General features: G+C 34.3%; 1 protein-coding gene across 1 annotated transcript in view; it reads right to left on the reverse strand.

Annotated features, from left to right (window-relative positions):
• KHDRBS2 (KH RNA binding domain containing, signal transduction associated 2) overlaps positions 1 to 16641 on the reverse strand; it is a 574896-nt gene that overhangs the window by 31243 nt on the left and 527012 nt on the right. Inside the window, exon 7 of the mRNA XM_044253624.1 lies at positions 11687 to 11769. Coding sequence (XP_044109559.1) covers positions 11687 to 11769 — 83 coding nt within the window. The remainder of the gene's footprint in view (positions 1 to 11686; positions 11770 to 16641) is intronic.

Raw genomic sequence — 16641 nt, forward strand, 5'->3', positions numbered from 1 at the left:
TGTATAGCTACTATTCTGATTTTAAAAATTAGTATTCAAAAAAGTAGTTCCAAATCAACAAAAGAAGACCTAAACAACAAGGTGAAATGTCACAGAGATAAATGTACATGTCTGCATTTAGGTTAAAAAAATCAATTGCAACGATGCAGGATGGTGTTAGAACTGGCTTGACAGAAGTTCATTTAGGGAGAACCTAGGTTTCCAGTAGAAAACAAATTCAATAAAACCCAATAATGTCATATAGCCACTTAATAAAACCACATGGTATGGGCTTCTGGGTGCTTCAGTCGGTTAAGCCTCTGCCTTGGGCTAAGGTCATGATCCCAGTGTCCTTGATGGAACCCTGCACCACTGGGCTCCCCACTCAGCAGGGAGCCTGCTTCCCCTGTTCCTCCCTATTCATGTTCTCTCTCACCATCTCTGTCTCTCCCTCTCTCTCAAATAAATAAATCAAATCTTAAAAAAAAAAAAAAGAAAAAGAAAATCACATGGTAGGATGATGTAGAAGTAAAGTAAGAAGCATTATTAAAAATGATATAATAATGCTGTATCTTTGTACCGGTCAACTCTCATCTGATATAATGTGCCTCAAGATCGGGACGCCTGGGTGGCGCAGTTGGTTGGACGGCTGCCTTCGGCTCAGGGCGTGATCCTGGAGTCCCGGGATCGAGTCCCACATCAGGCTCCCAGCTCCATGGGGAGTCTGCTTCGCTCTCTGACCTTCTCCTCGCTCATGTTCTCTCTCACTGTTTCTCTCTCAAATAAATAAATAAAATCTTTAAAAAAAAAAAAAAAAGATCATTGTGCCACACTTCAGATGGGTGCTTGGACAACTGGAGTGGTTTTATGAGAGAACAACTAGAGTAAATAGTGAAATGGGAATCATGATGAACGAAGAACAGTTGAGGAAAACCATGTTTATGTGGGCCCTGATCCTGGACACTGGCTTGTTACTGGTACAATAATGTTGCTTAACAAACAATCACAAAATATTATTATCATACAATATGAGACAATTCACGTGTTTTTGTTAGGCTAGAGGTTTGCTAATCTAGGCTCACTGGGGGCTCTGTACCAAGCTTGGGTGGAATTGGGATTGGCCTTGAGGTTTGGACTGCCCATGTGTTTATTACAGATCTCCGACTAAGGGTGCAATAGCTACCTAGAGAAGCTCTTCTCATGGCAATAGAAAGAGAGCAAATGGGAAATGCCTAGTCCTCTTAATGTATAGGCTTAAGATGTGACATTATTGTATTAGTCAAAGCAAGATATGGAATAGTGAGGAGTTAGGAAAACAATCTACGTCTTTTGTGAGAGATACTGAACAATCACACATGGGGGCAGGGGATGAAGAATTGTAGCCAAGAACGCATGGAGCACTGGGTGTTACACATAAACAATGAAGCGTGGAACACTACATCAAAGAGTAATGATGTACTGTGTGCTCACTAACATAACACAATAATAAAAAAAATGCACTCTCTCACATTGTGGATATCGATAGAGGGACATTATCTTTATAAAGAAAAGCTGATAGGTATATCAAAATTAGATTTACTATGTGTAGCTTCACAAGCTGCTTACTGATCAATGTATATAAATGGAGATTACAGGGAAGAAGATATTACTTCAGCTTGAGAATTTCTTAATAAGCTGAGGTATTAAAAAACAAAATGAAGTGTTTGGGAAGCAATATGGTATTAGTACAAAGTGCTCAGTCTTTGGAATCGGACAGGAATCAGTTCAAACCTTGTCTAGTTTTGGGCAAAGTAAACATTCTAAACCTAGTTTCTTTATTTGTAATACGGATAAAACTGTCTACCTCATATGATCATGTTATAAAGTGCCTAATATACAAGCTGCTCTGTGTTATGGTTATTATTTTTATCAGCAACTTACTTCTTTGGTCAAGAAAAGGTCAAGTGTTCGCTGACTAGTCCTTCCAACTCCTCTCTTTGCTTCTTTCACACATCTTCTATAATTCAGTCTTACTGAATATTATATAATACAAATCCACAATTATTTATACTTGAATTCTAAATTCAAAAACTCTGAAATCAAATTTTTTCTTCTTAAATTGGGTGTCTGAAATTATCAGGCAACAAAATTCTTACCTAAAGTGATAAATTATGTATAGCTATTTATGTCCTGCCTACTATAGTTACTAATTTATTTCAATGCAATAATATTAATATATATTTGTGGCACAGATGCAATAATAATATATGCATTGTACTGCCCTTATAAAATATAAACAATTCTGAATATGAAATATCTGGTCCACAGTATTATAACTATAGAATTGTGATCCTGTGCTTAAGTATATCATAGAGTTCATTATTCTCCTTCTACCACCTAGAAAATAGAAGGTCCTTAATACATAATAACCTTAATGAAACAGTAAAACAGGATGTTGAGATTATTATTAAAAGAAATCTAGTTATGGAGACTTACTAATATCTATATCTTATTGTGGCTCTATTCCATATGCATCTGAAATAAATTCTGTTCCCTTTTCTGAGGTACCCCCAGGAGTTAAAGTGTCATATTTTGTTTTTGTTTTTTTCCCACTCTATAATTTAAAGATCACAAAGTCCGTATTTTCCATCTCAACCACAGGTGTTTCAAGAAAAATACCTCCCTTCTCTCATTACTAGTGTTTAACTACAAAAAAGTAAGACCTGGAGGTTTTGTTTTGTTTTGGTTTCATTTTTGTTTTAAGTGCAAATTGATTTAGAAACCAAAGAAAGCAATGGAAGTGCAGACAGATCATTCAGAAAAAGGACGGAATGACAACTAATAGAGAACTTGCTGAGCTCAAATGAGCAAATCAGGCTGATGCAAAAAAAAAAAAAAGATGATCATAATTCATAATTTTCACTAAAGACAAATTCAGCTTTACCAGCTTCTAGATATGATGACAACCTCAAACTCTACCCTAAAATCATTCTTTTCTTACACTGGAGTGCTATAATCCAGGCCTTCCTGTTCCTTTCCTATCATTTCAGGTAATAACTGCCCTACTCCTAAGTTATCTTATAATTTGATTCACCTGAAGGACATGTAGTTCTTTAGTAATGAATCATATTCTCATTTCTTTGTCTTTGTACATTATCTTTGCCTGGTTAAGTTTTTTTTTGTTTTGTTTTTACCCAGTTAAATCACAGCTGGGCATCAGCTCTGTTTCAGAAAGCTTCTGGTACTTTCTCATCACCCTCTACTCGATGGCCGCCTATGTTCTCTCATAACCTGTGGCACATCCTTCTAGCACAGTGCTCATTGCATGTTACATGTTTATTTGCATATCTGCCTTCTTCTCTAATTGTCTCCAAACAGCCCACTCGTGGATTTCAGGACATCCTTAACAGACCATAGAGTGCCCTCAAATAGCCATTTGGAAGGACTCCTTAATTCCATGTCCTTGGACACATTTTCTGGATACTGACTTCTTGCTTATGTATAGAACAGAATTTAGAAAACAGTGACTGTGGCTACCTACAGATATATTTGGTTTAACCTATAGAGGGTTTAACTTTCAAAAATTAGTTGCTAATATGCACTGAAAAACTGATGTGGCTAGTTATAGTTTCCCAAAACAGCCACAATACAATTTTCCGTGCTTGAACCATGCCAGTTCCCCAGAGAGGGGTGAGGTCTAATACCCTTTCTCTTAAATCTGGCTGGACTTGTAACTTGCTTGTAACTAACAGACTGAGCCCAAGTTGTGGAAGGCAATACAGTTTCTCTTTTGTTCTTTGGGATACTCATATGTGGCGCTCTCAGCTGCATGCTGTGAGGAAGCCTGAGCAACATCGACTACTACATGAGCATCCCAAGCAGTAGCCCCAGTTTAGGTTATCAGCTGACATCTAGCGTCACCTGCCAGATATATGAGAGAAGAATCTCCAGATGATTCGACACTCCAGCCACTGAGTCATCCCTACCATTTGAGCCTTCTTGCTGAGGCTCCAGACAAAGGGAAGAAGAAACAAACCACCCTTGCTGTCCTTTGCTAGAATTCCTGATATATAAAATCCTCAAGGATGAAAGAGCATTATAAAGATGGTAATTTAAAAAAATTAAAATATTGTTTTTATTTATTTGACAGAGAAAGAGAGACAGTGAGAGAGGGAACACAAGCAGGGGGAGTGTGAGAAGGAGAAGCAGGCTTCCTGCTGAGCAGGAAACCCAATGAGGGGCTTGATGGCAGGATCCTGAGATCATGCCCTGAGCTGAAGGCAGATGCTTAACTGACTGAGCCAGCCAGGTGCCCCAAAGATGGTTATTTTATACCACTTGGTTTGGAGATGGTTTGTTTTGCAGCAATAGTAACTGGAAAACAGGTTTTCTTTGGGGAAAAAAAAAAAAAAAAGATCTAAGCTCCCCTGGGCCCTTTAGTCTACATGAACTATATGGCCATAGTATCCTAAACTTGAACAGAAGATAGTTGCTTTCAACAGAGCACACAGTTTCCAGTTTGCCACAGTCTCCACTACTCCTTGTCGTTATACCTTGACAGTTATATACACTTGTGAACATTTATGATCCCTAAATATGTTGATAATTATTTGTTACATATGTTTTTTCTTTTAGTGGAGCTAAGTATCTTTAGTGACCATTGAAGTCAGAATTTCACCTTGGGCTCTTTGACTGGCTTTAATACTAGGCTTTTTGCAACACATCATGTTCTTCAAGAATCTAAGATGATCTAACAGTTGCCATTTCTGAAGCTCTGATTGCATATGGTTTGCTCAGTACTTTCCTGTTCCTTTTGAGGGATGTCTCTAGTTCTAAAGTAATCTGCTGAGAAGAAATGACTGACTACTGACATATCCTGATCTCAGTAAATGATTAAACAGGTTTCAGTTACTAACTGGGACACTTCCTTACGTTTTCTTGGGAGACTCGTCATTCAAGTGACTAGGGAAAATGTTTTTCCTAGCTTTTCTTATTGGAGTCTTATAAAATATATTTTATTGCTATTTTTAAATACAAATTGACTACTCAGGTAAGCAGTTTGATTATAAAAATTAACCCTTGATAATAAAAAATAAAAAAATACAATAAATATTTATGAATAATTTGAGAAAACACATTGTTCCTTTCCTAAAACCAACAGCAAGTATTCTAGATGCCTAAAATAAGTATTCCAGATGAGGACTAAAAAAACTGTGTATCAAGAGCTGGAATCTTGGCAATACCCAATCCATTGTTCATGTATGCAGAGGTCTCTAGGCAATCTAGAGGCAGTAAATCCAGGCAATACCCAATCCATTGTTCATGTATGCAGAGGTCTCTAGATGGTATGAGAAATACAACTAACTTGTAGAATAACTGTGGAAAAATATCTCAAATCCAATAGCCTTCTGTAAATTCAATCTCATCATTGGCTGTAGTTTGAAACATAAGAGAATTGAATTACAAAATGAGGGTGAGTCATTTTATACTGAATAGTACCACTTAAATGATTAGAACAAACTGTTACATACTTAATATGATAACTTTTATTAAATTACTGGATAACTGCAGTGACTTATACTTAAGTTTACATTAGAAGGGTTTCTATAGATTCTTATTATCAAATATAAGGACTTGCACTACATTTATAGCTTAAAAACAATAGTTAATAAATAAATTGCATTTTTTTCCTTTGGTCCAAACTTTTCAAAAGCATGCAAATAAATTACTAGATTTTTATTATATTAAGTGCATATTCTCTGTGGCTTGTTCAAATAATAGCAGAAATCTGTTGACTCAATGAATCGATTTAGATTTTCAGACACTGTTTATTAGTCTCTATGTCTAAGGCCTGTGGAGTTAGCAGAGATGATTTGGAAGTCAACATTTACTACTTAAATAAACTTGGGAAAATCACTTGACATTTTTTTTTTAAGATTTTTATTATTTATTTTATTTGACAGAGAGAGAGATCACAAATAGGCAGAGAGGCAGGCAGAGACAGAGGGGGAAGCAGACTCCCCGCTGAGCAGAGAGCCCGATGCGGGGCTCGATCCCAGACACTGAGATCATGACCCGAGCCGAAGGCAGCGGCCCAATCCACTGAGCCACCCAGGCGCCCCGACATTTTTAAGTTTTCAGTTTTTTCTGCCTCAAATGTTACTGCAAGGATTGAATGAGACAAAGTGGCCTTAACAATAAGCACAGCAGCCAGCATAAAACTAATGTTAGTTAGCACGAATCATTAGTTTCAAGTTTCAAGCCTCTGAACAACAGACCAGTTGTTTCCATTGTGTGGGCTCTGACCCTTGAGGAGCTAAGAAGTTGTGCAAGGGAGTCCAAGAAGGCATTTGTTCACCAAATGTGTATTTGTGTGCTCACTGTGTATTCTGACTTTTCTTCTTTAGCTCCTAGATGCTTTCTCATTAATAAAATACAAATTCATTTAAAGCCATTACTGTTTCCATGACAATTCAATAAATTCATTATTTATATCTATAAGCAACTGACACTAATATATACAATTACTAGTTGTTGGGAGTCTGATACAATTTTTGAATGCTGTGCTTCCTCTCTTCCATTTGCCTTCCCACTTCCACTCTTCCCTCCAGCCTGTTCTGGGGATGACTAACAGCAACACCACCTAGTAGGTTTCTTGTCTTCTGCCTCTTAATGGGTTCAGCCAATGGAAGCAAAGATGGGAAACTGGAAAGAGGGAGGAGAATGAGGTCAGGGTATTAACTCCCTGAACTTTCTCTTTGTGGAATGACCATTTCTGAACCAAAAGTCTCAGCTTCTTTTAATCCTAATTTTGGTAACAAACACCTTGCCCTGGGGATCCTAGTGCTAGAGTATTACACTGTCCCTTGTGGTTTCCCTTGTATTCTGCCACTGAAGATGGTTCCCGTATTAAATTCTCCTAATTTAAGAGTGTCATTTTTTTTTCCTACTGTGTAGACCTTGACTGTTAAAGATATTCAAAATGTGATCTTCATTCTAGAAAAACGTTGGGAACTTACATATCAGAAAGAGAAGTACATCATTCACTCTCCTAGCTCATGCCTTTGTAATTTACAGAAGATTCTTTTCCTAGTGAATTCCTCACCTGATTCATGTTAAAGGAAAGCAAAGTCTTCCATTATGATATTTTGCCTATTATACAAATTTTCAGTTAAAATTTTACACTGAAAAATTATAGTTTCTTAACATTTCACATCCAAATTAAATTGTCATTAGAATCAATGATCAAAATCCCTCTTGATTTTCATTTGCAGTATCACTGTTTCAGTCTAGGTAAATGTCAGTAACTTTTTTTTTTTTTTTTTTACACGTATGGCTTTGGTTTGGTATAGATTCTTGCTAAAAATTTGGGCACTGGGAAAAACCAATTCATTGGTAAAATGATGTGACATATGTAAATATGTAAAATGTGTTTTCTTATTGAAATATTACAAAAGCTATTTTATTGCATATTTTAAAATATGAACTGACTGCTTAGACAAGTAGTTTAGCTATCAAAATTAACCGTCAGTAATAAAAAAAATCAACAAATACATATGTAAAACATATGTGAATTTATATACTTTCAGAAGATTGGTCTCTGAAAATGTTAATGACTTTGAGGAGTACATAAAAAATTGGGTATCAGAACATGGACAGAATTTAATATTGAGTCCAATTAAAGTTGTTAATCACCAGATATAACTTGTCTTAAGCCAAAGACTTCAAATAATTGAGTTCCCCTGGAAATTACAATGCTAGTCCTGCAATTTGAAGGTTGCATAATAAGCTTATCAATCCATTTTTTTTTCACTTTTTATCCTCATTGACACAGCGCAAGAGAAAAAAGATGGTCTGAGACACCTCATATCATCATCATCTTTACCGTCCTTAATAATGTCATTACATTGAGCTGCCTCCTAAGGAATCTTTAGAGAAGTCCCTCTTCGGATCCATCTGAAAATTTCCAGAACTAATGACACCTTACAAGACAACTGGGGATTAATTAAAGTTGTTAGAGCTTCTGAACTCCAGGTGAACCTTTTTAGGGTTGTTACCTTGTGAACCTCCCTTAGACTCTTTATTGAAGATTATATAATTATTCCATTTAGGTGTCTGCCAGATTCTACTTTATAATTTCCACAAATTCTGTCCTCACCTATGCTGACTAACTAGTCATTTAAAGACCATTTTCTCTGAAGATTTTTATTTTTTTCTATCAGTTCTGCTAAGTCACACATAATTTACTGTTTTACCTTCAGCTTCTAAATTGGAATTTCTTCTGATTTTGACCATGACAGTGCCAAAATAATATTCATATTGTTTGTAAATGATGGAGATGTTTTATTCTCATACATTTCTCTTTATCCCACTTTAGAAACTTTCTCCATTTTCCTCCATAAATCCAAATCATACTTTAAAAAACCCTATTAAAGAGGCACCACTTGATTTAAAAAAAAAAAAAAAACAGTTCTAGACTGATTCTTGTAAAAAATGAACTTTCTCTCACTTCTAACTTCTAATACTTGGTCACTCTTTAGTTGTTTCACTTATATTTATTTAAATATATATGCAGCTTGCAAATGATTCCTCAAACAAATTGTTAGGGGCAAATACTAAAATATATTTAAAAATTTTTTTAGATAAGTATTGTCACCGTATGGTGAGTATGCTTTCTGACACATATAATCATTTAATAAGTGCTTATTTAACTAAATTGTTAATATTACCTTCTCCTGGCGTAGTTGGATCAAGAGAAATAATCGAGATATAGGAATTTAAAACATATGTCATGAATTTTCTCAGCGTCTATCTATTTCTATTACAAATTGGTACTATATTTAAAAATCCTTCCTCATAGTTTTCTGAAATACTATTGTTAATTTCATTCATTTGTTAATGTGTTCATTTATCTTTTGTTCATTTATTCAACAAATCTTTACTGAGAACCTCTAGTGTGCCAGAAACTCTATGAGTATTAAGGCCATGTTTTGACCAAAATAGATATTTTATAATTATTGCAAAAGAGAACATTAGTATCACTTTTTGAGAATATTAGTATCATTTTAATTAATTTCATGACCTGATTTCTTTATCTATTCTGGTTTAGGACTAAGATATCTGAGAAACACATAAATATTTTATCAATGAATATAATACATAGAATTTTGCATATTGTATTCTTCTTGAAGGAAGAGGCTCTTATTTTACAGCTTCATAGTGTAGGTATACATTAAGTCTGACATTCATGTATTCAATAATCATTATTCAGTACACACCCTATAAAAGGTTCAACACTGGATACTGTGAGAGTATCAGACAAAGATCCTAGGAAGGTAGTAAGAGTGATATGTAACGTGTACACAACTGATCCCATGTAGGACAGAGAGAGAAAGAGCCATAGAGAAATAAAGATATGGTACTATTGAGATTCAGAGCAAAACCAGGTTATTCCCAAATAAAGGATTAAGGAAAAACTTTTTGGAAGAGTTGGCTTTGAGCTGGACATAGGAGAATGGGATGAATTTAACCATAGAAAATGGAATAGATAAGAAAGGAAAAAGAAAAGGTAGCAGAAGTGCACAGAAAGTATCTTTTTACATATAAATTATGATTCATTAAAACAAGACCAATTTTTTCTGAAATTATTCTATTACTTTTTATGCATAATTATCTTCAATTATTGTAATATTCACCTTTGAAATATTAAAAAATAAATTGTCCTAATCTCCCATTTTTTCTTCTTCCTTGTCTCTTAGGGTTAGCTAAACCCATTTAAGTGTTACCAGAAGAAAGATGCTGAAAGTCACTCACTTTCAGAAAATTATTCCAAAATCTCTATCAGCTGAATGTAGCTCTACAAAGCTAAATCAAGAAATTGTTTTACTCTCTCCTAGTTGTGTTTTTAGTGTGTGGTAATTTTTTTTTCTACCAAATAGTTTCTAAAACAAGATATAATACTTTATTATCACCATTTTTATGCACTAATATGCAAAGATTAAATTACAATTTGTTTGAAAATATTAGCAGATGCTTTAAATATGTAGCCAATTCACATACAATATTCAGTGTCTGTGACATGATGAAAAATTTCTGCCATCCTAAATAATTGTGCTGTTTTGATATGTAACTGGGATTATTAAGATATCACCTATGGTGTAAATTCTTAGCTCATGATGGCTTTTCTATTTAACATACTACAAATAAAGCAATTACTCAAAGTTGAAATGGTCATTTTCCTAATGATATGTTATATATATATTATATATATATAATGTTATGCTTAGCTCTAAAAGTATCAGTTCACACTCATCTTTTTCCTAATTGCCTATAGTATTCTAACTAGAATTTCCTTTCACTTCTTTCACTAAGCTGTCCTTCTAGTCATGCAACATGCATACTTATGCATTACATGTAGTTTTCCTCCACTCCATAATGACCTTAAAGTTGTTTCTTCCTTTGTCACTCCTCACCCCCCACCCAGATATTACTTAATGAAGCATACAGATCTCTTTGCGTCCCATTAAAGTTGGTCAATAAATGGTCAATGCTGTAATGATTTTGTGACAATTAGTTCTATGGTTTCTGTCAATCACATATAGGGGAGAATCACTTAACTACCATAGGAACTTTTCCCACTTTCCCATGAAGATTGTAACTTTTTTCAGAAAAAGGTATTTGGGAGATAGATTTTTCTAAGAATGCATTTGTTTAATGACAATTTTATTCATAATTGCAAAAAAAAAGAAACAATGTATTTGTCCTTCAAATGGTGAATGTAGTATCTATGGCACATCCTTACAATGAAACACTGCATAGTAATAAAAAGGAAGAAAACATTGATACACATAATGATATGAATAAATAAATATCAAATATATCATGATATGTAGAGAAGCCAGACTCAAAAGGTTACATATCATATCATTTCTACTTATATGGCATGCTAGAAAAGTCAAAATTGTAATAGCAAAAAACTGATTGCTGTTTCCAAGCCCTGGGAGGGAGAAAAGTTGTCCATATAGGGCCACAAGGAAACATTTTGGGTTGACTTAACTGCCCTAAAGGTTAATTTTGATAGTGGGCACATGATTGTTTGCATTTGTCAAACTCATACAAACTCTGTAACTTAAATGGGCAAAATTTACTACATATAAATACTACCTCAAAAAATGTGACTTTAAAAAAGTAAAAATAAATTGATATCTCAAAATGTGATCAATCTGAAAAGATATAGTCAATAATCATGTAGAGGTCCATCAAGAACAGAAAGGAATTATTCGTTCCATAGGCTGTTTTATAAAATTCCCTTTTCAGAAGGAGTACAAGTAACATTCACGTATCTTTTATTTTATAAATAAAAATTACATTTGGGGAAAAAAAAACTTCATTGAACAAATGCCTTATGTTTCACTGTTGTGTTAATTATGAATTTACTAAAATAATCTCCAAAAGTAACAGTATTTTGTTAAATACAAGCTTACTTAATGAGTTTATTAGTTATGATAATCATCTAGTTTTAAAATAATGCACTGCTGTTATTAACAATTTTAAGATTATTATCTTTTATCTCTCAGTCTAGTAAACAACTTAATAATTCAGGAAGACAATGGAGAAAAACCACTGCTAGAAACTCTCACATAACAGAACAGGAACTCAGATACAAGAGACAAAATAGCAGGATTAGAAATAATCCTGAGAAGGATGCTTTAGACAGCAAATGCCTTACCTTTGCGTTTGGGTGGCATAGCTGTTATCGTAAGTCTCATAGGTCTGGTCATCATATTCACCCCCGTAGCCATCATCATACCCCTGAGCAAGAAAACAGTAGAAAGACCTTAGATTTGGTTTGGCTTAATGAGATTTTAAATGATGTGAACTTAATTTAGTTTTTATGTTTGGTTAGTTACTCTGCATCAGATTTTACTAGACTAATAATTTCTTCATAACCTTGACTAATATTTCATGGACCAGATATTAATGCTTAATAATTAAACTCAGCATGTCATTAAAATAGCAATACCTACCCTATAATTTATCTGGAATTTTAATCAATATTAAAGAAGACTATATAAGAAGTTAAAAATAAATTTTTTTGGAAAATATTATGGTTAGATAGTGTGCTAATATCATGGTGGTGTTAACATACTGGTTACAGTCCCACTGGGTTTTTTTTTCCCCCTGATAATAATCGCAATTATGACTGAAACTATAAAATTCAGGATCCTTAAATTGTTACCAACTTTCAATAAAAAAGATATAGTCACCATTGCAAAACAAACAAAGAAGAAAGAGTAGGAGGGAAGGAAGGAAGAAAATATGAGAGGCAAGGGAAGGAAGTAACAGAGGGAAGGACTGGGGGAGGATAGGAGGCAGGAAGGAAGGGAAGAGAAAAAAAAGACAGAAACCCCACAAAGAGCCTTTATTTTGTTGTCCATTCTACAGTTTTTAAATCTCCTAAATAAGATAATGTTGGTGGTGAGTTTGATTACCTAACTAAATTAATGTACCAAAACTAATGCAGATTTGTCATTGCAGACTGTGAAAGCAAACTAGCAGTGTACAATCCAGTTATCAATCACTGTGTGAGAAATTTACTTTTATTTCCCTTTGTAGTCACTGACTATACTCTAAACCCTAGCCATCCACCTCAACTTCTCCCTCCCTCTGAAAAAAGCCTTTGATTTTTCTGCCTCTGGGCCTTTGCTGGTGTGTCTCTTTCCCTGGAATGCACTTCCATCCCATCCCACCAATTCATAATTTCATTTCAGTCTGGAGGCTTATAAATCTCTCTATTATGTTCAAAAATTTAAACAAAAAATATGTAGACATGAAAGTTTCCATATCAGTTTTGACTAAGATCTTGAGTTCATTTAATCTGAAAACTAATATTTTTTTTCATCAACCTAAGAACATTTTTAAAATATTATTTATGACTTCTCCATCTGGCTTACCACTTATATAATGCTATTATTTATATATGAGGTTTGCTGAGTCTGACTTTAATTTTTTTTTATACTGCTTATGCTTTTCCTCACATTTTTGCTCTGCACTATGGGATCGTTTCTCTATTTGATCTTTGACTATTCGAATTCAGTTCCTGTTGAATTAAAAAATTAAATATTCTAAAGTTAATTTTAACATATAAGATTATTTTTTAAAATAGTACTAAAGGATTGATGCACAAAAAACAGCACTTTATTTCTTTGTCCCTCTATAAACCTCAGTTCTCTTTAAGCCTTTTCATCTATTATTCTAGCTTTAATTTTTTGTATTAAGTAATACGGTTAATGTTGTTGATTTATGAATTTTGATTATTTTCTATTGACTAGCCATTCAGGTTACTAAGGATTGTTTTTTTAGAGTCTTCTCTACATTTTTCCCTACACTTTAATATAGTTTCATCATTACTTTTGTTAAATAGCCAATATTTACACTGTCATTCAATAATAAATATTATTCACTAAGAATCCAAATAGGTTAATACAATTCTTTTTTTATGTTCATATACTTTTTGTTTCTCCTAAGGTTAATAATTGCTCAATCATTTTATTATTTTCTTGGCTTCCTATATATTTTGAATTATTTCTTTGTGATTATCCCCCTATGTTGGGCTCCACACCCAGGATTCTCTCTCTTGTTACCCCTCCCCTTCTCCCCTTTACTCATGTACTCGTTCTCTCTCAAAAGAGTATAGTTAACATACAATGTAATATTAGTTTCAGGTGTATAATATAGCGCATCAGCACTTCCATACAACACCCAGTGTCCATTACAGCAAGTGCCCCCTTAATCCCCATCACCTGTTTTACCCACACACCCCTGCTCCGGTAACTATCACTTTTGCTTTCTCTGTAGTTAACACGATGTTTCTTGGTTTGCCTCCATCTTTTTTTCCCTTTGCTTATTTGTTTTGTTTCTTAAATTGACATGAGTGAAATCATATGGTATTTGTCTTTCTCTGACTTATTTCATTTACCATAATACTTTCTGGCTCTCCATGTCATTGCAAATGGCAGGATTTCACTCATTTTTATGGCTGAGTAATATTCCATCATATATGATGGAATATATATATATACATATATATGTATACATATATACACACACACACACACCCCTCTTTATTCATCAGTCATTGGGTACTTGGCTGTTTCCACAATTTGGCTATTGTACACAGTGCTGCTATAAACAGCAGTATCAATGTACCCCTTTAAATTAGTATTTTTGTATCCTTTGGGTAAATACCTAGTAGTGTGATTTATGGATTATATAGTGTAGTTCTATTTTTAACTTTTTTTTTATGTGTCTGTTAGCCGTCTGGATGTCTTCCTTGGAAAAATGTCTATTCATGTCTTCTGCCCATTTTTAAACTGGATTATTTGGTTTTTAGGTGTTGAGTTTTATAAGGTGTTTATATATTTTGGATACTAACCCTTTATTGAATGTGAAATTTGCAAATATCTCCTCCCATTTTACAGGTTGCCTCTTAGTTTTGTTGAGTGTTTCCTTCACTGTGCAGAAACTTTGTATTTTGACATAGTCCCAATAGATTTTTTTGTTGCTATGTCCAATGTCAAAGAGGTTACTGCCTGTGTTCTCCGTGAGGATTTTAACTAAATTTCTAAGATCCTCTAGGATTTTAACTTTCCCATTTAGGTCTTTCATCCATTTTGAATCTATGTTTGTGTACGGTGTAAGAATGTGGTCCGGTTTCATTCTTTTACATGTGGCTGCCCAGTTTTCCCAGCACCATTTGTTGAAGAGACTGTTTTTTCCCAATGGATGTTCTTTCCTGCTTTGCCAAAGATTAATTGACCATATGCTTATGGTTTGTTTCTTGGTTTATTATATTGTCTTGATCTATGTGTCTGTGTCTATCTTTGTGCCAGTGCCATACTGTTTTGATCACTACAGCTTTGTAATATAACTTGTGATGCCTCCAGCCTTGCTTTTCTTTTTCAACATTGCTTTGGCTATTTGGGGTCTTTTATGGTTCCATAAAACTTAAGGATTGTTTGTCCTAGCACTGTGAAAAATGCTATAATCCGCGGATAGAAGACCAATGTATAGAAATCTATTGCATTTCTGCACAACAATTAATGAAGCAGCAGAAAGAGAAATTAAGGAATCAATCCCATTTACAATTACACCAAAAACAATAAGATGCCTATGAATAAATGCAACCAAAGAGATAAAAGACCTGTACTCTGAAAAGTGTAAAACACTGATGAAAGAAACTGAAGATGACACAAAGAAATGGAAAGACATTCCATGCTTATGGGTTGAAAGAACAAATAATATTAAAAATGTCTATATTACCCAAAGAAATCTACACATGAATGCAATCCCTATCAAAGTCCTCCAGGCTTTTATTGGTTTCTATAACTCTGCATTTTTGAGTAGTCTAAACCAGTTGTTTTGTAGACTTTCCTATATTCTGAATTTGATTATTCTCATAAGTACATTTTGTTTCAATGTTTTTGAAAGGATACTGCACCTGTGATATTGTGTTGAACATTTATCTGATTGCAAATTTTAAAATTCTAACCCCACACTAGATTGATTAACTGAGTATAGAAGTTTAGGCTGAAAAATGGTTTTCGATCAGAATTTTTGAGGGCTTTGATTGAGTGTTTTCATTACCATATATGGGTGCTGAGAATTCCTGCTACTTGTATGTGACCTAGTTTTATTTTATTTCATTTCCCTTTTTTCTTTCTGGATGCTTTTACAAATTTTACCTTTGGTTTTCTGAAATTTTATAATGCTCTGCCTGTGTGTGTGTGTGTGTGTGTGTGTCTTTTCATTCAGAACGCTGGGTTCTCAGGGAGCTCTTTCAACTGTGGGAGCTTGTGTTCTCCAGTTCTGGTAAATGTCACTGTACTTTTCTTCTCTCTTTCTAGTACTCTTACTAATGAGATATTGGATCTTCTGCATTGCTGCATTAATCTTTCCTTTGTGTCTTATGTGATATCTCTTATTCTTTTTGTTTTACTTAATGGGAGAATTCTAAGAAATCAATCTTTCAGCCATAGTATAAGATATATAACTTTATTTGCCCACCTGTACCCCTCCAACGCACACATTAACAACCATTAGAGTGTGTACGGGAGGCTCCTGTGTTCTCAGGTGAAATTTAGGCTTCCTTATTCTCAACTCAAGGCTTCATCTCCCCTCTGATAGAACAACAGTTAACACTACAGCTGGAATTTCCCATCGCTGAACAAGACAGGCAGTCTGGTTCTCTGTCTTGGGGATCACTGGGTCAGTAACCAGGGCATTAATTGTATTTGCCACAGGTGTCTCAGGGGCTGTACACATCTTTTCTAGCATCCATACTATTGTTCTCCAACAAAATTCTAAAAATATGGCTTCATTGACTCCCAGTTGTTACTCTGGACTCAAAGCTCTAGCTTCTAACAGGAAGCAAGCCAAGTTTTGCTTTTGTTTTGTTTTTGTGTTTGTGGGCCCACACTAGAAGAGCCAAGGTGGGACTCAGGTACATATTTTCAGAGCCTTCAAATCCCTAAATTTCCTATGTTTTCCTTGTTTTTATCTGTTGAAATGCTACTGATATCTAAAGGTTATTTTATATTACACAATCTTCAAGAAAATTTTCCTAATTCTTTCAAGTTTATGGTAACCCTTGTCTTCTGAATTCTAAAAGACTGTTGTTTGTAA

This window comes from Neovison vison, chromosome 1, assembly GCF_020171115.1.
Source record: "Neovison vison isolate M4711 chromosome 1, ASM_NN_V1, whole genome shotgun sequence".
NCBI lineage: Eukaryota > Metazoa > Chordata > Mammalia > Carnivora > Mustelidae > Neogale > Neogale vison.